Here is a 22,412-nt window from a genome sequence, read left to right on the forward strand (position 1 = left end):
TTGACGGTGCTGGGCCGGAGCAAAAGCCTACACACCCTGTTGGTCCTCAGAGCCAGGCTTGAAAAACAAGATGTTATACATGATCTCTCATCTGGATATTCAAATAATGAATGAAAGAAAAGCACATCTTCGTATGAAAGAATATGCTAGCATATGATAAAGGATGGATGCACGTATGAGAACTTAATGTCAGTTTTCATTTTTAAAGTTCTTATGAAAAACAAACAAATAAAGTGTTTATCTGCAGAGATGTGAATGACTGTTATCCTGCAGCAAAATGCTTAATGTCTGTTCTATGTATGATATTTTAAAACCATATGGGATTTATGCTGCAACATTCACATAGATTATTAAAGATTAACATGGTATCAGTCTGTCCATTCCTATTTCCCACAAACCATCTGTGGTGAGATACAGCAATCCCTTGCGGCCGCCATAATCTGGGGTCAGAAGACAGTGAGGGATTGTCAATGTGATCTCATTGCACCCCACCACAGGGGGTTGTTGTTGACTTCACATGAAAGTGTTAATGGGATTAAGATTAAGAAATACACCAATTATTGAGGATTTAAATCACTGAGTCATAGTGCATGTTTTATTGATTGAGAACATGAATCACTGAGTCATAGTACATGTTTTAGTGATTGAGAATTTAAATCACTGAGTCATAGTGCATGTTTTATTGATTGAGAACTTGAATCACTGAGTCATAGTGCATGTTTTAGTGATTGAGAATTTAAATCACTGAGTCATAGTGCATGTTTTATTGATTGAGAACTTGAATCACTGAGTCATAGTACATGTTTTATTGATTGAGAACATGAATCACTGAGTCATAGTGCATGTTTTATTGATTGAGAACATGAATCACTGAGTCATAGTACATGTTTTATTGATTGAGAACATGAATCACTGAGTCATAGTGCATGTTTTATTGATTGAGAACTTGAATCACTGAGTCATAGTGCAAGTTTGAGTGATTTTAGTGCATGCAAGTATCGATAGGAAATATTATCAAGTGGCTCAAGAGAAGAGAGAAGCTGGTGGTTATGCATCATGTCAGTAATAGCACAGTAGACAGTACAGATTATATGTGCTTTACCCAGTGAATGCGTGCTTTCTCTAGTTCTATATGCATGAGTGAAAATGTTGCACAAATGGTTAGGCTATAGGTCATTTTGTCGGTTAGGAATTTTGCATTAGATTTGACCATTCATACTTCAGTATTATACTTTTGATTTGCACTGGCATGTGTTGTTTACGTGATTGTACTTGGCTTGCCTAAGGACAGTAAACCCAATCTAGTTCCAAGCTTCTGAACTGCCCCTGTGTGGGATGCTCCAGCTGAATGGGGATTATACCTCGGCACTAAAACATACCAAACACACACAGGCATGCTCACTCGCCCACTTTGCATCCTTCCTAAACACAGCCATCGCTCTCTCCATCTCTTGCGCCTTGTCTCTCATGGAGGCTAACCTTTAAATATGAGTGTTGCAGGGATTCACCGTGGATTTCTCAGGAAGTATGGTAAGACACTAGTTCTCCTCTCTTTTACTTCATTATTTTTGTTTAGTAGTAATAATTGGTAGGACGTTACTTTAATTATTATTGTAATGTACATTTAATGGATGTTTTTTTTAAATGTATTAATTTCTGTAAAATAATGATTATCTTCAGTTGTGTGTTTTGGGACAAAATTGAAGCCTATGTAAAATCCATAGAAATATTTATTAGATGATGGCTAGCATAAACAGACAAGCTTCTTTTGCATTATGACAACGGGGAAATGTTTTACAGTCTATGTCCGGTGCTAAGCTAGATCTATTGAGTTTTACGGGCATCAATACAGCATGTATAAATTGTTACTAAGTACAGGACACTTAGGAGTGGGCGGCAGGTAGCCTAGTGGTTAAGCTCGTTGGGCCAATAACTGAAAGGATGCTGGTTTGAATCTCAGAGCTGACTAGGTGGAAAAAAAATCTGTTGATGTAAAATAAGTGGGGCATGTTCCATCAACATACCATGCATTGCATAACGTGGAATTAGTTGGGCAAATGCAGAGAAAAATAGTGCTTTGGAGTTCTGGCACAGACAATCTAGGGCAGGAATAGATCAAGAATAGATTAGTAGATCAGACCACATCATTTGTATCAATTAACTAGGACATGGTCATATGATGCAGTCAAATGCCATATGCTAGTGGGCTAACAGCTGTTCAGACTGTCTCCTGTCCTGGACTGATTGTTCTATATGCTCTGATGAAGTGCATCACTTTGGTTTGCAGATGTAGTGAGTGGATCCAGATGTGTGGCACTGTTTATTCTAGTTCAAGTGCACGCTATAGGCAGTATTATCTGCTTGGTCCAGCCCCCTCTTGATCCTCCAACCATGTGACTTGTTTTAATCCTAAAGGAGGAGAGAATAGGAAGCAGAGAGTGGACATGTTTGTAACCACTGGCACACTGCTTCCATCATCATCATCATTGTGAAAAAGTTAGTTTAACCTTGTACTGCAGTGGGCTAAATCAGAGTCACACAGAGTGTTTCTTGGTAGTCTTAAACAAATCTGCTTTGAAACAAAAGTATAGACCTAACACACATGGTTAATCCTGCCATCGTGCTTTGGGTGTTAAATATTTCTGTTCTGAAAAATGTATGTAGTCCTAAGTGCCTCTAAAGAGCTTCATCTTTGTTTGTTCCGCTCTCTCACCATCCATCATGCACTCTTCCTGCTTCCTGTCCCCTGCGCTACCAACCTCCACCTCTCACTTCCAGGTGGCTTTATGTTCAAACAATGGAAGGAGAGGTACCTCATATTGACAGCTGACGGCTGTGTGTTGGTGAGTCGCGATGCAGTGTCCCCTCCTGACCAGATGGTGGCATTGCAGGGGGGCTGTGAGGCCATCGTGGAGGGCAGGGAGATCCTGGACCTGCCCAAGCTGCCCTCTGGAGGATGCAGGGACTGCTGCTTTGCTCTGATCCTGCCTCAGGAGAAGTTCCTGCTGCTACTGGCTGACAACGCAGAAGACTGCAGGTCAGTTGGCAGAGCAATGTGAGATAGAGGCTGGGGTGGGATGGGGATTACTGGAGTTGGCACCATTGTGCAGTGTCAGCGATTTACTTTCTTTCATCTCACGTCGATGAAACTATGTTCTGAGTATTACTGAAGTAATAATGTGTCATATTCTCTCCTCAGTCAATGGGTCAACATGCTGAGGAAAGTGCGAGAGGTGAGTCTATGCCTCCTTAATTTGAATCTTAATTCGCCCTCCTCATTTGAACAAACTGGGAATGTTGTCAGTGATGTGACTGTGAGCGATAGCATTGCAAGAGGTAGGGTATTCTTCCTCAACGGTTTGATATCACAGCTATACAATTTTCTACTCTACAGAGTGTATCGTCACCAATGTCCTCCTGTAGACGCCATAATGCTTCGACACGATGCATCACTGACAGAGACCCGCTTCCAGACCCCATTTCTGACAAAGATTCCCCAACTCCACCGCTCAGTGATATGGAGATCTTATCTCCTGGGCCAAGATACCCTGGGCCAAGATCTCCTGGGCCGAGATCTCCTGGGCCGAGATCTCCTGGGCCAACCTCTCCTGGGCCAACCTCTCCTGGCTTAATCTCTGCTGGGCCAAATTCTCCTGGGCCAACCACAGGCGACATTCAACAAAAGGAAAATGGTGAGAAATACAGGACTTACGGACATTACTATACAAACTTGTTTATGCAATTTTGTCTCTGAATTAATTTAACCACTGTCTACGTGACTGTTTCAGTTTTTCTTTGGTTGAGTCTGTAGAAAAAAAAGCCTGCAGTCCAGTGGCGTAGAGTAGACAGCAACTAAGGATGTGCATGACATTCTCTCCACCCTCCACCACAGGCCAGAAATCTCCCCACATGAAGAGGGACAAAGGGACTAGTCGTTCAGTGGGCTGTCTGCGCCATGGCACCAGCCATGATGCCCAGGCAGTGAGGGCTGTGTATCTGCTGATGGGAGGGGCCGCTGCTTCCTCTGCCATGGGTTACCTGGGTGCATGCTCTCCTGCTAATCCTGACGTAAGGCCTCCTGACCTGCCGCCCACCACAGACTTCTCTAACCTGGGCTCAGCAGGGGCATACCACTCCTGCAACCAGACTGTTGTTGACTCTCCTCACTTCCACAGCTTTGACTTTGAGGGGGCAGACTCAGACTTTGATGCCTTTGACTGTGGGGGATTTTCATTCTAGGGGGGAAATGATGATTTACCTACCGTCAAGACTTTCAATCCTCCTGTTCATCCTTTATGAAAATACAAGGGCAATAATTGCCTCTTATTGTTGCCACCCTTTGTAAGTGATATGTACTGATGCAAAACATTTGAGCTATTTTATCTTATCTTTGATATAATTTATTTGATTACAACCTGTCTGCTGTCACCCTCTGGCTATGGAGAGAGCGTGGATTTCTTGATGCCGTTTTAAGTAACGTAATGTAAGCATACCTTGTCTTTATAACTATTTGCCCCACACCTATCTCCTTAACTTTTGCTCTGCCATGTGTTAGCTAAGTTCATTGTCATTGTTTCGTTTCCTTATTTATATGTTGCTTAAATAAATGCCAGTGTTCGATAGAAAATGTTTTGTGCTTTCTTGTCTCTTTCATTCCCATAGCGAGCAATACGCAGCCTTGTGTAGCCTAGCACACATTAATGCATTCATCACATTAGGGGTGAGTGGGGTAAGTGGAGCAATTTTTTACATTCAGCGTCACTCTGTCAAGGGAAATATAGTATTATTTATTTAAAAGATATCTACATATATTTATGAATGTTGTGTATCCCTGGAAATAATCACAATTAATGTAAACATTACAATTTTGAAAACATAGCTCGTACAAAAAAAGTGGTCTCTTGGCACAACTTACCCCAGGTATGGGGTAAATTTAGCCGCCTACAAATGACTGTACTGAATGAAATATTACCACTACCTTTTTAAAACCATGTCTATCTTTATTTCACAAACACAATTCAACACAATAACAATCACTTTCTTGTCTTTCAATCATTTTAAAGTGGCAATATGTAGCTTTTTGGGCGACCCGACCAAATCCACATATAAATGTGAGTTATAGATCTATCATCCTACTTGAAAGCAAGTCTAAGAAGCGGTAGATCTGTTCTATGTGTGCTATTTCTATGCTTCCTGTTCTTAAGTTTTGGTTTTGCTCTATTCATTTTGTTTTTGTTTCACCAGCTTCAAACAGCTGAAACAACAATAGTTTTGGTTATGGAAAATATACACTGCTCAAAAAAATAAAGGGAACACTTAAACAACACAATGTAACTCCAAGTCAATCACACTTCTGTGAAATCAAACTGTCCACTTAGGAAGCAACACTGATTGACAATAAATTTCACATGCTGTTGTGCAAATGGAATAGACAAAAGGTGGAAATTATAGGCAATTAGCAAGACACCCCCAATAAAGGAGTGATTCTGCAGGTGGTGACCACAGACCACTTCTCAGTTCCTATGCTTCCTGGCTGATGTTTTGATCACTTTTGAATGCTGGCGGTGCTCTCACTCTAGTGGTAGCATGAGACGGAGTCTACAACCCACACAAGTGGCTCAGGTAGTGCAGCTCATCCAGGATGGCACATCAATGCGAGCTGTGGCAAGAAGGTTTGCTGTGTCTGTCAGTGTAGTGTCCAGAGCATGGAGGCGCTACCAGGAGACAGGCCAGTACATCAGGAGACGTGGAGGAGGCCGTAGGAGGGCAACAACCCAGCAGCAGGACCGCTACCTCCGCCTTTGAGCAGGAGGAGCACTGTCAGAGCCCTGCAAAATGACCTCCAGCAGGCCACAAATGTGCATGTGTCTGCTCAAACGGTCAGAAACAGACATTTACATTTACATTTAAGTCATTTAGCAGACGCTCTTATCCAGAGCGACTTACAAATTGGAAAGTTCATACATATTCATCCTGGTCCCCCCGTGGGGAATGAACCCACAACCCTGGCGTTGCAAGCGCCATGCTCTACCAACTGAGCCACACGGGACCAGACTCCATGAGGGTGGTATGAGGGCCTGACGTCCACAGGTGGGGGTTGTGCTTACAGCCCAACACCGTGCAGGACGTTTGGCATTTGCCAGAGAACACCAAGATTGGCAAATTCGCCACTGGCGCCCTGTGCTCTTCACAGATGAAAGCAGGTTCACACTGAGCACATGAGCACATGTGACAGACGTGACAGAGTCTGGAGACGCCGTGGAGAACGTTCTGCTGCCTGCAACATCCTCCAGCATGACCGGTTTGGCGGTGGGTCAGTCATGGTGTGGGGTGGCATTTCTTTGTGGGGCCGCACAGCCCTCCATGTGCTCGCCAGAGGTAGCCTGACTGCCATTAGGTACCGAGATGAGATCCTCAGAGCCCTTGTGAGACCATATGCTGACACATGCACATTTGTGGCCTGCTGGAGGTCATTTGCAGGGCTCTGGCAGTGCTCCTCCTGCTCAAAGGCGGAGGTAGCGGTCCTGCTGCTGGGTTGTTGCCCTCCTACGGCCTCCTCCACATCTCCTGATGTACTGGCCTGTCTCCTGGTAGCGCCTCCATGCTCTGGACACTACGCTGACAGACACAGCAAACCTTCTTGCCACAGCTCGCATTGATGTGCCATCCTGGATGAGCTGCACTACCTGAGCCACTTGTGTGGGTTGTAGACTCCGTCTCATGCTACCACTAGAGTGAGAGCACCGCCAGCATTCAAAAGTGACCAAAACATCAGCCAGGAAGCATAGGAACTGAGAAGTGGTCTGTGGTCACCACCTGCAGAATCACTCCTTTATTGGGGGTGTCTTGCTAATTGCCTATAATTTCCACCTTTTGTCTATTCCATTTGCACAACAGCATGTGAAATGTATTGTCACTCAGTGTTGCTTCCTAAGTGGACAGTTTGATTTCACAGAAGTGTGATTGACTTGGAGTTACATTGTGTTGTTTAAGTGTTCCCTTTATTTTTTTGAGCAGTGTATTTCACAGTGGTTTAGATGGTACAATGATTCTCCATACTATACTAAGTTATTTTGTCAAATAAACTGAAATTAGGCGACTATTAGAGTTCTATCAACCAGGAAATGGTGGAGCGATTTCTGCATAGTGCAATTTTAAGCATATTTCAATACAGGCTTATCACCTAAAAAAAAACATTGTACTTTTTTTTACACTTTTGACATAGGCCAGGCCCTGTTGTTACCTCATATCCCAGCGATAATACTTTGCATTAAGTCTGGGAAGAAACACTGACATTTGCTCAACTTGCCATTGGCTCAACCATATTGGCTCAACCATATTGGCTCAACCATATTGGCTCAACCATATTGGCTCAACCATATTGGCTCAACCATATTGGCTCAACCATATTGGCTCACATATTGGCTCAACTTACCCCATAGCCATTGGCTAAACTTACCCAAGGCAAACATTTAGACTATATTAGCCCACACAGCTAAAAGGATGCACTTCCTGCTAGGCAGTGGTATGAAATACTTAAGTAAAAATATTTTAAAGTACTACTTAAGTCGTTTTTTGGGGTATCTGTACATGACTATTTATATTTTTGACAACTTTTACTTTTACTGTCAATTTCACGCATTTATCAAGTGAACATCCCTGGTCATCCCTGCTGCCTCTGATCTGGCGGACTCATTAAACACAAATTCTTCACTTGTAAATTATGTCTGAGTGTTGGAGTGTGCCTCTGGCTATCTGTAAATTTATTTTTATTTTTTTAATTGTGCTGTCTGGTTTGCTTAATATAAGAAATGTTAAATGATTTATACTTTTACTTTTGATACTTAAGTATATTTTATCAATTACATTTACTTTTGAAACATAAGTATATTTAAAACCAAATACTTTAAAACTTTTACTCAAGTAGTATTTTTCTGGGTGACTTTCACTTTTACTTGAGTCATTTTCTATTAAGATATACATAGTTTTACTCAAGTATAACATTTGGCAACTTTTTCCACCACTGATGCTAGGTTTAGGGCAACATATTGAAGCTTATAGAGACCCCAACTGATGTATAAAACAATCCTAAAATGATCTATTTTTGATTAGATACAAGCAAGCATCATGAAATCTCTAACACAATATATTAATTTGACTTGGTGAAAATCCATTATTTGGACATAACTTGCTTACCACTTTTTCCCACGTGGTTTCTTCCTTCACAGACTACATGAAATGAGGACCTCATCCTAAATATTTGGTCAAAATATACATTTTGTGCATTGTTTCCTAGAAACAAGGGTGGTGCACGCATAGACCATTTGGCTCAACTGACACCACTCTCCCCTACATTACATATATTTTATTGATAGAAATGTACACAGCCAGCTATACTATTGTGCAGTGTATGTGTAAGAAAACATTTCCATGGCAATAAACTAGTGGACAATTAATTTCCCTAGTTTCCTACAAGGTCATCCAACAATCCATACTGACTGTCGAAGGAAGGGAACAGAGCAGTCAATCTGTGGATTTTGAATGCGCGTTTTGCCTGCTTTCTATCGTCAGCTTCCGTAGTTTCCTGTTTGGTTTCCAAGGAAATGAGGATCATGGTGGCCTCGGGATTTTCATCTAAGTGAATCCTTGGGGTATGTTTTTTACATTATTATTGTTTTTCACTGGCAATGTTTTATATAAATTGTTGAAACGTTAGCTAATCAAATGTGCTAGCTTGCTAGCTAACCAACAACCATTTTGCAGGCCAGCTATGTTGACGAATGTATCTTTTGACCCTACGAGGCTAGCTAACGTTAGCCAGTTAGCTATAACGTTACTCTTAACTAACGTTAATCCCAGCTAGCTAGTGACTGTAAACAGAGATTTACACCAATTCAACGTTATTATGTTCTCTACCTGCAGGCAAAGGAGCTGCACAGATACCGGTAATGGCAGAGTTGCACATTATCGGTCAGATCGTTGGGGCTAGCGGCTTCCCTCAGAGCAGTCTCTTCTGTAAATGGGGAATTCATACAGGTGTTTTTCGTTATAATCAGATTATTTTATTGAGTATGATGTGTACTTTACCTTATCCGTTATGGTTGTGATTCTCAGTTTCCAACAACACTTATCTCGTTATGTAAGGAGGTGCATGGAGACTTCTCTCTGGCCTGAAGGAGGGGCAGACCCAGGTGGATTTGCCTCAGACGGGGGATATGGCATACTGGAGTCATCCCATTGATCTGCACTACACCACTAAAGGACTGCAAGGTAACAAACTAGCTTCCTGGCAATTTCAAAGTAACAGTTCATCACAGATGTAAATCGAAAGCTAGCTACAGTATATACATAGTCACATCTACCAAGCCTAGTTTTCAGGGTAATACCAGGGTAAGACTCATTTGTCTTTTATTCCCCTTCAGGTTGGCCCAAGCTTCACCTGCAGGTTTGGCACCAGGATTCATTTGGGCGCTGTCAGCTGTATGGTTATGGATATTGCCATGTGCCCTCCAGCCCAGGGCACCACCATGTACGCTGTGTGACCTGGAGACCACTGGGATCCTGGCAAGAGCAGATAGCTCAAACCTTTGTGGGTGGAGGTCCCCAGCTGCGCTCCCCAGACCTTGTATACAGTGGGGCGGACAGATATAGGCTGCACACAGTTGCTATGGGCACTGTGGAGCTGGAGCTAGGCATCATCATGCGACACTTTGACAGATATGGTGTAGAGAGCTGAAATGTAGAGATGGGACAGCGAAGGTTGAATGGAGGGAAGCCTGAATGGAGCATTGTATTGTTAGTTCGTGGGGGCGGTGTAGATTTGGACCATATCTGCACCGGGGTACATAAAAGAAGGTCAGATGAGATATTTTGCCTTGTGAGATGCGTTGATGTGGCATACATGCTGAGGAGAACCCAACATGCAAATGTAGGTATGTCCCCTCTTTCTCCACCGGCGGCGTGTGTGTGGTGGTTGGGTGGGGTGAGCCTTTCAACACCATCTGCCTTCCCGATTGTCAATATTTTTTTAGAACATTTCATATAATCGAGGTTGTATTTTAAACAATGCGAGACAGATTTTGTACTGCACTTAATTTCAGTTTGATACTTTTCTATGAATTCCTTGGGTTTTATATAGTAGAATTATGTAAATAAATCAATACAATGTACCAAACCTGACGCCTTTGATCTTTAACCTAACTTACATCTTTTTGCTGTACAAATATTCACTCAAAGTTAGGCTTGCAAATGCCATTACTGATAGGCACAATTAATTCACTCATCAACATTTTCTGTAATATTATGAAGTACTTATTATTAATGTTTGATAGTAGGTGGTAAACACAGAGGTGAGACAAAATATATTAACTACGAATATATTGTATCCATGTCAGTCTATTTGGATGATACTCTGTTTTTAGCACTTGCAGGTCTATTGAATTTAGCAAATCAACCAGTTAACACAAGCCTACCAGACAAGCTAAATGACTTCTATGCTCGCTTCGAGGCAAGTAACACTGAAACATGCATGAGAGCATCATCTGCTGTGGACGACTGTGATCTCGCTCTCTGTAGCTGATGTGAGTAAGACCTTTAAACAGGTCAACATTCACAAGGCCGCAGACGGATTACCAGGACGTGTACTCCAAACATGCGCTGACCAACTGGCAAGTGTCTTCCCTGTCTGAGTCTGTAATGCCAACATGTTTCAAGCAGACCACCAAAGTCGCTGTGCCCAAGGACACTAAGGTAACCTGCCTAAATGACTACTGACCGGTAGCACACGTCTGTAGCCATGAAGTGCTTTGAAAGGCTGGTCATGGCTCACATCAACACCATTATCCCAGAAACCCTAGACCCACTCCAATTTGCATACCGCCCCAACAGATCCACAGATGATGCAATCTCTATTGCACTCCACACTGCCCTTTCACACCTGGACAAAATGAACACCTATGTGAAAATGCTATTCATTGACTACAGCTTAGCGTTCAACACCATAGTGCCCTCAAAGCTCATCACTAAGCTAAGGACCCTGGGACTAAACACCTCCCTCTGCACCTGGATCCTGGACTTCCTGACGAGCCGCCCCCAGGGGGTAAGGGTAGGTAACAACACATCCGCCATGGTGATCCTCGGAGCGCCAAGTCTAGGTCCAAGAGGATTCTAAACAGCTTCTACCCCCAAGCCATAAGACTCCTGAACATCTAATCAAATGGCCACTCAGACTATTTGCATTGCCCCCCCCCCCCCTCCCCCTTTTTTCGCTGCTGCTACTCTCTGTTTATTATCTATGCATAGTCACTTTAACTCTACCTCCATGTACATATTACCTCAATTACCTCGACTAACCGGTGCCCCTGCACATTAACTCTGTACCGGTACCCCTTATATATAGCCTCGCTATTGTTATTTTACTGCTGCTCTTTAATTATTTGTTACTTTTATTTCTTCCTTTTTTTTAGGTATTTTTCTTAACTGCATTGTTGGTTGAGGGCTTGTAAGTAAGAATTTCACTGTAAGGTCTACACCTATTGTATTCGGCGCATGTGACAAATACAATTTGATTTGATTTAAGTTCTTACATGTGTCTTGCCTTCCGGCAAAGTTAAAGGAAACAGCAACCCTGTACTTTGAAATGGCAGATGTTTCACAATGCTGCTCACTTCCTGGACTTAGAGCTTCATACTGTTTTAGTGCAAGAGGGCAGGAACTAGACAGAAAAGCAACAGGAACTGGAATGAAAAGATCAGTGGCTGATGATGGCTGCTAAAACGAACAACTCTAGGGTCTAATAGGGTAGATGGTTTTCTACGGTGTATTGTTTTTTTCTTATATCTTTGTCTTAGTCTGAAACGTTTTAATTGACTGGATCTGGATATAGTAGACTAGAGAAAGAGAAGGAGGCGGGCCTGAGCTGTAACTGTGTGGGTGAGTTAGATGACGCTGTTATGATGTCTACTCTGCTCTTTCATTTTTTTTGTGGTGGACCTCTGTCTTGAGTGTTCTCTCAAGTTTAGCATGGGAAAGTGCATCTAGTGAATGACACAGCATCGGTCTTGGAACATTTTAAATGGTTAAGTAATTGAAGCTAGGAAGTTTTTTAATTTTTTTTTACAACATTTCTTGTGCTTTATGCAACACGGTATGTTGTGTGCATGTATTTATGTAGAACTGGTTTATACATTTACATTTGTCAATATTGTGCTCTTCTAGACTAATGATATGGCCCTTTGCTTTGGCTTAGTCTGAAGCAGTTTATCTGATGAAAGAAGTGAGTCAGCTGACTAAAACTTATATTCAATAACGTTGTAGGAAGAGACTGTCACATTTGCCAAAACAATTTGTTAACTGATTTTAACATAAACACATTTTTATAGAGAGTTGGGAAGACAGTTGAGACAGCTTGACAATTTTCATTGAGATTTTCCTCTGTTACTTTCCAAATCTCAGTTCAGTCTCCTAAGAGCTTGTTTGTTATTTTAAATTGGGTCCCAGGCACGGGGAGTAATGTGGTGATGTGCTGTAGTTCATTCATTCATGAATTGAGACGGCCTCTAGGGAGCACTGTGAGAGTCTGTGAGGCACCATGCCAGCGAGACAGTGACTCAGTTTAGGCTGAGCTCTTTTGGTGGTGAACTCTATGTGGTTCTAGTCCGGGATCTGACCTCGGCTCAAAAGCTAGCACCAGTCTCTGAGGAGCTCAACTTGAGATACTGAAGCCTCCTGGGTTGTTGTGACAGCAGCAGGAGAAGTACATTGAAATCAGCTCATGCAACAGGCTCAAACAGGACGGTAAATCCACATAATAGTCAACTCTGAAAGCCTGCTGTCATAGACATTGTTCCTCTTTAAAGTGTGCAATGAGGGCAGTGTGTTTGATGCTGACTGCCTTATTGATGTTGGAATATGTGTGCCGGAGTGACACCATGTCCACCTGTAAGTCTCTGGACTTGGAGCTGGTGAAGAGGAAACGTATTGAGGCCATCCGTGGACAGATACTGAGCAAGCTGCGGCTGCCCAAGGAGCCAGAGATTGACCAGGAGGGAGACACTGAGGAGGTCCCAGCTTCCCTGATGTCCATCTACAACAGCACAGTGGAGCTGAGTGAGGAGCAGGTGCACACGTACATACCGCCTAATCCGGATGCAGAGGAGGAGGCATACTTTGCAAAGGAGGTCCACAAGTTCAACATGAAACAAAGTGAGTAGATATATCCATGCATGCTGTCTACATGCACACACATCCTGCTGCTTACACAGGCTCTGGCTTGTCAAGTTAAAGTGGATGCTTCTCTAGCCTCACTTCAGTCAAGTATAGGCGTGTTAAATGGTTGATGTGTGTAGGGGGATCTTCAAAGGTCGATTTAAGATATAAATCCTAGCTAACCACAGGCCTTCACCATGGTAATTGCACAGCAATGCAAAAAAGTAGGCATTGTATATATTTTGCTTGTTGTCATAATCTTTGATCATCGCACCCATATTTGGAGTGAAATAACATTAGACCATATTGTCACTTACAATGTGGAGGGTAAGACAGATGGATGGGGCCAGTGGTTTCCTCTGACTGATTACTGTGTGCTTATTCTGGTTATCTGAATAGCTGGCAGGAAGGAACACTTGACTTAGTACGTGCTGTTAAATGACTCCGGTTCTGCCCTCAAAAATAAAAGGGCTGCTATCTCTGTATACCATGTAGCATCTGTCTAACTTTTCACCACCCTGGATTGAGGAGCGCAGGATGATGCAGAGAGGTTTGGTAGACATGCAAATTATTATTAAGGCTATTTCAACCTTGTCGCATGTCGTGAATAAGATACATTTGAAGTGGTGCTGTAGTTTATGACTGAGCAAATGCATAAACTGCAGTTGGCGGATCATTTTTAGGGTACATTTGTGTAATTATGTCCTTTAGATAAGGTTGTTGACTGAAAATGGGTGTTTCTTCCATTGGTTTACTGAACTGACTGCAATGGCCCTGTCTGCTGTGTGTAAAACCACGGCCTGCGTCAACCTTTTACCTCTCCCTACCAGATGTTTCCTTCCCTTTGCTGGATCCTTCCCCCTTTTTGTCTAAAAGACAGTATACATCGCTACAGTGTAAACTTGTTGTCCAGGCAGTAACTCTGAGCAGGTTAGGTTTGCGCCAGAATCTCTCAGGACCGTGCCCTCTGATTAGATCCTTTTTGATGCCGTTGGTTTATTGTAATACAGCAGCATGGTGTGATCTAGCTTCCAGAGCAGAGCCTCACTTCCTCAGCGTCCCTGTCAATGTGTAATTATTGCTACAGACTCACAGGGGTAATTTTGGCTCCGGCAGAAAGCATTTGAGGCCAAACCTGAAACTGCATTCGCCTCTCTCTGAGAGTGCCTTTATATAACAGAATCTATCCACAATAGTTTTATTACCAGTACTATGGTAAAATACAGCTTCTCTTTCGGTTTCTCTTTCTTTCTCTATACCCCCTCTCCCGCACTGACAGGTCCAGTAGTAGAAAGTACAAAAAATCATATTGACTCTCCTTTCCAAGGTGAGAACACCAGCAAGCACCAGATGCTCTTCAACATGTCTGAGATGCGGTCAGTACTGGGGACTGATCGACTGCTCTCTCAAGCTGAGCTCCGTCTCCTCATCAAGAACCGTGGCATGAGCGATGGCATTGAGCAGAGGCTGGAACTCTACAGAGGAGTTGGAGATAAGGCACGTTACCTGAAGTCCCATTTTGTCTCCAAGGAATGGGCCAATCGCTGGGTGTCCTTTGATGTTACACAGACTCTGAATGAGTGGCTGCAAGGGGCTGGTAAGTTACAATTTTCTTTAGGGTTGTAGATATAATTACATAACACAAACAGTATGTTGCAATACAGACAATCATATCCTGTTACAAATCTGTGTCTGATTGAAGTGACAAAGCATGTGAAAGAACTGTCCAACAGACTTTTACACCTAAAACAGTATACCTATTCCTTCAGGTTTAAAAATAAGTTTGATACACCATTATATTAGTATTTGTGCAACACTTCACAGGAGAGGAGCAGGGATTCCAATTGAAGTTGCCTTGTGATTGTGGGAAAACAATGGAGGAATTCCTCTTCGAAATATCAGGTATTTGCAGTTTACTCCATTCACTGTATTGAAATCAACTCGAGCCATACGTTTTCTGCCAAAACCTCCACTGTGAATCTCTTGCCTGACAGGTGTCAATGTTTTATATGATAGGGATGAACAAGCTGAGGGGAGATACAGAAACACTAGCCATGAAAATGCCATCAAAGCCTCACATTTTACTGATGTCACTTCCTGTGGAACGCCACAGCCAGCTTAGCTCTCGGAAGAAACGACAAACCACTATTGAAGAGATCTGCTCAGAGTGAGACTATCTTTTATTCCACTGGCCCAAGAGCACATTTAGAATGATCAATTCATGTCTCTTAAATGTGTACTAACAAAGTTAATCTCGTTTGGCAGATAGATATACTGTAGACCTACTTAGAGGCCCTGTTAACACCCTTTTAACGCCCTGTTAGCTCCCTGTTAGCGCCCTGTTAACTCCCCGTTATTTCCCTGTTAACTCCCTGTTTGTAAGAAATAAGGTGTATAACTCACAGGTGTGTGTATCCCCCAGTAAATCGGAGAGTTGCTGTGTGCGAAGACTTTACATTGACTTCCGTAAGGACCTGGGCTGGAAGTGGATCCATGAACCCACGGGCTACTTTGCTAACTACTGCATCGGCCCCTGCACCTATATATGGAACACAGAAAACAAGTATTCCCAGGTAATGCTACCAGTCATGTTTCTATAGACGGCCCTATTGTTACAGTTGGGGTGTTCAGTAATCAGACGCTGTATAGCCACGGGGGGAGATGGTCTGTTCAGTGAGATATCTAGTGTTGTTTACCCAACCACAGGTACTGGCTCTGTATAAGCACCACAACCCCGGAGCCTCTGCCCAACCCTGCTGTGTTCCACAGGTCTTGGAGCCCCTACCCATTATCTATTATGTGGGGAGACAACACAAGGTCAGTAAATACTGTATAGTTAGAAGTATCAAATTAAACTCTCATAACATCCTCACCGAATTGAAATTATAGTCAACACAGCTGCTGGGTTTGAATACTTATTTATAATGTCTATCCATTGAATGTACTTTTTTTTTCACAGGTGGAGCAGTTGTCCAATATGATTGTTAAGTCCTGCAAGTGTAGCTAGAATTACTGCACATGTCTCTACATTTTCTTGTCCATTGTATTTCCTTGTACTCATGGAGATACAAAATGGGGACTGATCCTTTTTGATGCCGCTGGTTTAGTGTAAAATGCTTGTCCCTTGGAAATCAGGATGTAGTCAAGACATTCATTTACGAAGGGTACTATTATAATTGTTTTTGGGTGGTGTCTCTAGTCTGCATTTTTCATTTAGCTTTTCCCAGCAGTTGTTTATGTTTAGTGATTTGTTAATGTTTTCTTATTTTATTTTACATTTACATTTACATTTAAGTCATTTAGCAGACGCTCTTATCCAGAGCGACTTACAAGTACATACATTCATACTTTTTTTGTACTGGCCCCCCGTGGGAATCGAACCCACAACCCTGGCGTTGCAAGCGCCATGCTCTACCATGGCGCTTTTAAATATATGTAGTGCTTTTTGGAGTTTAAAAAAAAAATGTTTAGACTTGTCAATGTCCTGGGTGTGTCAATAGTCTTGACTTATTGTCACTGTGTTGCAGTATTTGTGCTCCCTGGGAAATGTAGAGGAAAGAGAGAGGCTAAGACGGGATTAGTTTGGGTTTACTACTTAAAATAATGAATGTACAATAGCATCAACTTCCTCTCAATATTTTTGTCATTATTCTCTTTTGAATAAATGTATCTGCATCACACCACTTATCAAGTCTTTGACAAGATGGCGCAGATAGAGATGGCAGCTTCGCTTCAAGCCCTTAGGAAACTGTGCAGTATTTAGTTTTTTTATGTATTATTTCTTACATTGTTAGCCCAGAAAACCTTAAGTGTTATTACGTATAGCCGAGAAGAACTATTGGATATCAGAGAGTTACCAGCACAACCAGCACTATGACCAGGAATACAACTTTCCCAAAGGGGATCCTTTGTCTGCACCTCCCAGGGTATTTGAACTGATTCCAGATGCCGACCCAAAACAACGCCGTCGGAGGAGAGGGTGCCGGAGCGGTCTTCTAGTGAGGGTTCGGATGCGCGCACACCACAAACCGCTTCCGAGTATATTACTCGCTAATGTCCAGTCCCTAGTTAACAAAGTCGACGAAATTAGGGCAAGAGTTGCTTTCCACAGAGATTTCCGGGATTACACGAGCGAGTAACACACTCGACCACTGCTACTCGAACTTCCGCGATGCATACAAGGCCCTCCCCTGCCCTCCTTTTGGCAAATCTGACCATGACTCCATCTTGTTGTTCCCCTCTTATAGGCAGAAACTAAAACAGGAAGCACCCGTGCTTAGATCTATCCAATGCTGGTCTGACCAATCGGATTCCACGCTTCAAGATTGCTACGATCACGTGGACTGGGATATGTTCCGGATAGCCTCAGACAATTAACATTGACGTCTAAGCTGACTCGATGAGCGAGTTTATAAGGAAGTGAATAGGAGATGTTGTTCTCACTGTGACTATTAAAACCTTCCCTAACCAGAAACTGTGGATTGATGGCAGAATTTGCGCAAAACTGAAAGCACGTACCACCGCATTTAATCATGGCAAGGCGACTGGAAACATGACCAAATACAAACAGTGTAGTTATTCCCTCTGTTAGGCAATCAAAAAGGCAAAACGCCAGTATAGAGACAAAGTGGAGTTCCAATTCAACGGCTCAGACATGAGACGTATGTGGAAGGGTATACAGACAATCCCAGACTACAAAGGGAAAACCAGCCACGCCGTGGACACCGACGTCTTGCTTCCGTACAAGCTAAACACCTTCTTCGCCCGCTTTGAGGATAACACAGTGCCACCGACGCAGCCCGTCACCAAATACTGTTGGCTTTCCTTCTCCGTGGCCGACGTGAGTAAGACATTTAAGCGTGTTAACCCTCTCAATGCTGCCGGTCCAGACGACATCCCTAGCTGCGTCCTCAGAACATGCGCAGACCAGCTGGCTGGGGTGTTTACGCACATATTCAATCTCTCCCTATCCCAGTCTCCTGTCCCCACTTTCTTCAAGATGTCCACCATTATTCCTGTACCCAAGAAAGAAAAGGTAATTCAATTAAATGACTATCACCCCGTAGCACTCACTTCTGTCATCATGAAGTGCTTTGAGAGGCTAGTTAAGGATCATATCACCTCTACCTTACCTGACACCCTAGACCCACTTCAATTTGCTTACCGCCCCAATAGATCCACAGACGATGCAATCGCCATCGCCATCGCACTGTAAACTGCCCTATCCCATCTGGACAAGAGGAATACCTATGTAAGAATGCTGTTCATTGACTATAGCTCAGCCTTCAACACCATAGTATCCAAGCTCATCACTAAGCTCGGGGCGCTGGGTCTGAACCCTGCCCTGTGCAACTGGGTCCTGGACTGACGGGCTGCCACCAGGTGGTGAAGGTAGGAAACAACACCTCCCCTTCGCTGATCATCAACACAGGGGCCCCACAAGGGTCAGCCCCCTCCTGTACTCCCTGTTCACCCATGACTGCGTGGCCACGCATGCCTCCAACTCAATCATCAAGTTTGCAGACGACACAACACAGCCTGATTACCAACAATAACGAGACAGCCATCAAAGAGGAGGTGATAGCCCTGGGAGTGTGGTGACAAGAAAATAACCTCTACCTCAATGTCGATAAAACAAAGGAGCTGATTGTGGACTTCAGGAAACAGCAGAGGGAGCACGCCCCTATCCACGTCGAAGGGACTGCAGTGGAGCAGATGAAAAGCTTGAAGTTCTTTGGCGTACACATCACTGACGATCTGAAATGGTCCACCCACACAGACAGTGAAGTGAGGAAGGCGCAACAGTGCAACAGCTTGGCACCTAAAACCCTCAAACTTTTACAGATGCACAATTGAGAGCATCTTGTCGGGCTGTATCACCGCCTGGTACGGCAACTGCACCACCCGAAAATGCAGGGTTCTCCAGAGGGTGGTGCGGTCTGCCCAACGCATCACCGGGGGCAAACTACCTGCCCTCCAGGACACCTACAGCACCCGATAACACAGGAAGGCCAAAAAGATAATCAAGGACAACAACCACTCACCCCACTATCATCCAGAAGGCGAGGTCAGTACAGGTGCATCAAAGCTGGCACCGAGAGACTGAAAAACAGCTTCTATCTCAAGGCCATCAGACTGTTAAATAGCTAGGCGGCTTCCACCCGGTTACGTAACCCTGCACCTTAGAGGCTGCTGGCCCATATACATAGACTTGAAATCACCGGCCACTTTAATAATGGAACACTAGTCACTTATAATGCTTACATATTTTTGCTTTACTCATCTCATATGTATATACTGTATAATATTCTACTGTATTTTAGTCTATGCCACTCCGACATTGCCTATCCTAATACATAATAATATCCTTTACATTTAGGTTGTGTATATTGTTGTGAATTGTTAGATATTACTGCACTGTTTGAGCTAGAAACACAAGTATTTTGCTACACCCACAATAACATCTGCTAAACATGTGTATGTGACAAATAAAATTTGATTTGATTATTGGCCTTTTGCAGTTGAACCTGAGGTGAGGAAGAATGTTTTAGGCGTACCAGAGTTACTCCTATAATCAAACAATATAATGCTAATCTTTATTTAAAAAATATCTGATAAAAAAAATATGAATTAGCCTCCTTCTGTACGTGTATATCTGTATAGCAGACGCAGTACCCTGTCTTACATGGATAAAGAAATGCATGTTGGTGGGTTGTAACATGCCGCCGACATATCTATCTAAATATACACTGCTCAAAAAAATAAAGGGAACACTTAAACAACACAATGTAACTCCAAGTGAATCACACTTCTGTGAAATCAAACTGTCCACTTAGGAAGCAACACTGAGTGACAATAAATTTCACATGCTGTTGTGCAAATGGAATAGACAACAGGTGGAAATTATAGGCAATTAGCAAGACACCCCCAATAAAGGAGTGGTTCTGCAGGTGGTGACCACAGACCACTTCTCAGTTCCTATGCTTCCTGGCTGATGTTTTGGTCACTTTTGAATGCTGGCGGTGCTTTCACTCTAGTGGTAGCATGAGACGGAGTCTACAACCCACACAAGTGGCTCAGGTAGTGCAGCTCATCCAGGATGGCACATCAATGCGAGCTGTGACAAGAAGGTTTGCTGTGTCTGTCAGCGTAGTGTCCAGAGCATGGAGGCGCTACCAGGAGACAGGCCAGTACATCAGGAGACGTGGAGGAGGCCGTAGGAGGGCAACAACCCAGCAGCAGGACCGCTACCTCCGCCTTTGTGCAAGGAGGAGCACTGCCAGAGCCCTGCAAAATGACCTCCAGCAGGCCACAAATGTGCATGTGTCTGCTCAAACGGTCAGAAACAGACTCCATGAGGGTGGTATGAGGGCCCGGCGTCCACAGGTGGGGGTTGTGCTTACAGCCCAACACCGTGCAGGACGTTTGGCATTTGCCAGAGAACACCAAGATTGGCAAATTCGCCACTGGGGCCCTGTGCTCTTCACAGATGAAAGCAGGTTCACACTGAGCACATGAGTACGTGACAGATGTGACAGAGTCTGGAGACGCCGTGGAGAACGTTCTGCTGCCTGCAACATCCTCCAGCATGACCGGTTTGGTGGTGGGTCAGTCATGGTGTGGGGTGGCATTTCTTTGGGGGGCCGCACAGCCCTCCATGTGCTCGCTAGAGGTAGCCTGACTGCCATTAGGTACCGAGATGAGATCCTCAGACCCCTTGTGAGACCATATGCTGGTGCGGTTGGCCCTGGGTTCCTCCTAATGCAAGACAATGCTAGACCTCATGTGGCTGGAGTGTGTCAGCAGTTCCTGCAAGAAGAAGGCATTGATGCTATGGACTGGCCCGCCCGTTCCCCAGACCTGAATCCAATTGAGCACATCTGGGACATCATGTCTCGCTCCATCCACCAACGTGGCGTTGCACCACAGACTGTCCAGGAGTTGGCGGATGCTTTAGTCCAGGTCTGGGAGGAGATCCCTCAGGAGACCATCCGCCACCTCATCAGGAGCATGCCCAGGCGTTTTTGGGAGGTCATACAGGCACGTGGAGGCCACACACACTACTGAGCCTCATTTTGACTTGTTTTAAGGACATTACATCAAAGTTGGATCAGCCTGTAGTGTGGTTTTCCACTTTAATTTTGAGTGTGACTCCAAATCCAGACCTCCATGGGTTGATAAATTTGATTTCCATTGATAATTTTTGTGTGATTTTGTTGTCAGCACATTCAACTATGTAAAGAAAAAAGTATTTAATAAGAATATTTCATTCATTCAGATCTAGGATGTGTTATTTTAGTGTTCCCTTTATTTTTTTGAGCAGTGTATATATTTTTATATTATCATACAGTGGACGCCGAAGCCTATAGGCCTATGCATGCAATGCCCTGATTAATTTAGTGCTAAAATCTCCAACAGCTGAACCATGAGATGGCCAATTATGGCCAATTCAAAATTTACTTGGGGAAGGGGGGCTGGCCCAACTCTAGGTGTCATTAAACCCCCCCAACATTAAAAATATTTTCACAGGACCCTCCCCTTGTACCCCCCTTATTAACTCAAAATAATGTTTACGACTACATAACAATAACTGTAGCTACCCTGTGTTTATAAATGTGGATATTAACTTTGCTACTTCAGCATGAATTTGTGGCACAGTCGATGTCACGTAGAGCTATGGGATAGAAAATTGAGGGTTTGCCGAACACGGACGAGCTACCAGCTCTCCCTGCCTGTTTCATTAGACCTACACTACGATCAGAGCCGGCTGCAGACAATCCGGTGGAAATCAGATTTTCAAAATGTTAATGCTATATTTAGAATTACACCGAACAAAAATATAAATTTAACGTATAACAATTTAAAATATTTTACTAAGTTACAGTTCACATAAGGAAATCAGTCAATTAAATGTATTATTATTATTATTTTTAATTCATTAGGACCTAATCTATAGATTTCACGTGACTGGGAATACAGATATGCATCTGCTGGTCAAAGATACCTTAAAACACAAGTAGGGGCGTGGATCAGAAAACCAGTCAGTATATGGTGTAAACAACATTTGTTTCATGCAGTGTGACATCTCCTTCGCATAGAGTTGATCAGGCTGTTGATTGTGGCCTGTGGAATGTTGTCCCACTCCTTTTCAATGGCTGTGCGAAGTTGCTGGATATTGGCGGGAACTGGAACACGCTGTCGTACAC

At 43.4% G+C, this 22,412-nt stretch overlaps 2 protein-coding genes across 3 annotated transcripts; both read left to right on the forward strand.

Annotated features, from left to right (window-relative positions):
- Window positions 1-8,588: 8,588 nt before the first annotated feature.
- Window positions 8,589-10,179, forward strand: LOC120021385 (B9 domain-containing protein 2). Its single transcript, XM_038965136.1, has 4 exons — window positions 8,589-8,651; window positions 8,923-9,036; window positions 9,145-9,270; window positions 9,423-10,179. Exons 2-4 carry the CDS (start codon window positions 8,949-8,951, stop codon window positions 9,734-9,736), a joined length of 528 nt encoding a protein of 175 aa, XP_038821064.1. The 5' UTR covers window positions 8,589-8,651; window positions 8,923-8,948; the 3' UTR covers window positions 9,737-10,179.
- A 1,569-nt stretch (window positions 10,180-11,748) lies between these two features.
- Window positions 11,749-16,886, forward strand: LOC120021386 (transforming growth factor beta-1 proprotein). Of its 2 annotated transcripts, XM_038965137.1 has the most exons (7): window positions 11,749-13,203; window positions 14,534-14,803; window positions 15,031-15,108; window positions 15,223-15,373; window positions 15,629-15,779; window positions 15,913-16,023; window positions 16,166-16,886. In XM_038965137.1, the coding sequence occupies exons 1-7, from the start codon at window positions 12,864-12,866 to the stop codon at window positions 16,211-16,213; spliced, it is 1,149 nt and encodes a 382-aa protein (XP_038821065.1). In that variant the 5' UTR covers window positions 11,749-12,863; the 3' UTR covers window positions 16,214-16,886. The 2 variants fall into 2 exon arrangements, with proteins under 2 accessions (XP_038821065.1, XP_038821066.1); XM_038965138.1 differs by lacking the exon at window positions 15,223-15,373.
- Window positions 16,887-22,412: the final 5,526 nt, after the last annotated feature.

Source organism: Salvelinus namaycush, chromosome 26, assembly GCF_016432855.1.
Source record: "Salvelinus namaycush isolate Seneca chromosome 26, SaNama_1.0, whole genome shotgun sequence".
Lineage (NCBI taxonomy): Eukaryota > Metazoa > Chordata > Actinopteri > Salmoniformes > Salmonidae > Salvelinus > Salvelinus namaycush.

Excerpts from the sequence above, each read along its gene's own strand:
- LOC120021386 (XM_038965137.1), top strand. The coding sequence starts at position 12,864 with ATGAGGGCAGTGTGTTTGATGCTGACTGCCTTATTGATGTTGGAATAT. Across the intron at positions 15,109-15,222 it reads ATTCCTCTTCGAAATATCAG|GGATGAACAAGCTGAGGGGA; the intron begins GTATTTGCAGTT and ends TTTATATGATAG. Across the intron at positions 16,024-16,165 it reads ATGTGGGGAGACAACACAAG|GTGGAGCAGTTGTCCAATAT; the intron begins GTCAGTAAATAC and ends TTTTTTTCACAG.
- LOC120021385 (XM_038965136.1), top strand. The coding sequence starts at position 8,949 with ATGGCAGAGTTGCACATTATCGGTCAGATCGTTGGGGCTAGCGGCTTC. Across the intron at positions 9,037-9,144 it reads TAAATGGGGAATTCATACAG|GAGGTGCATGGAGACTTCTC; the intron begins GTGTTTTTCGTT and ends TCGTTATGTAAG. Across the intron at positions 9,271-9,422 it reads CACCACTAAAGGACTGCAAG|GTTGGCCCAAGCTTCACCTG; the intron begins GTAACAAACTAG and ends ATTCCCCTTCAG.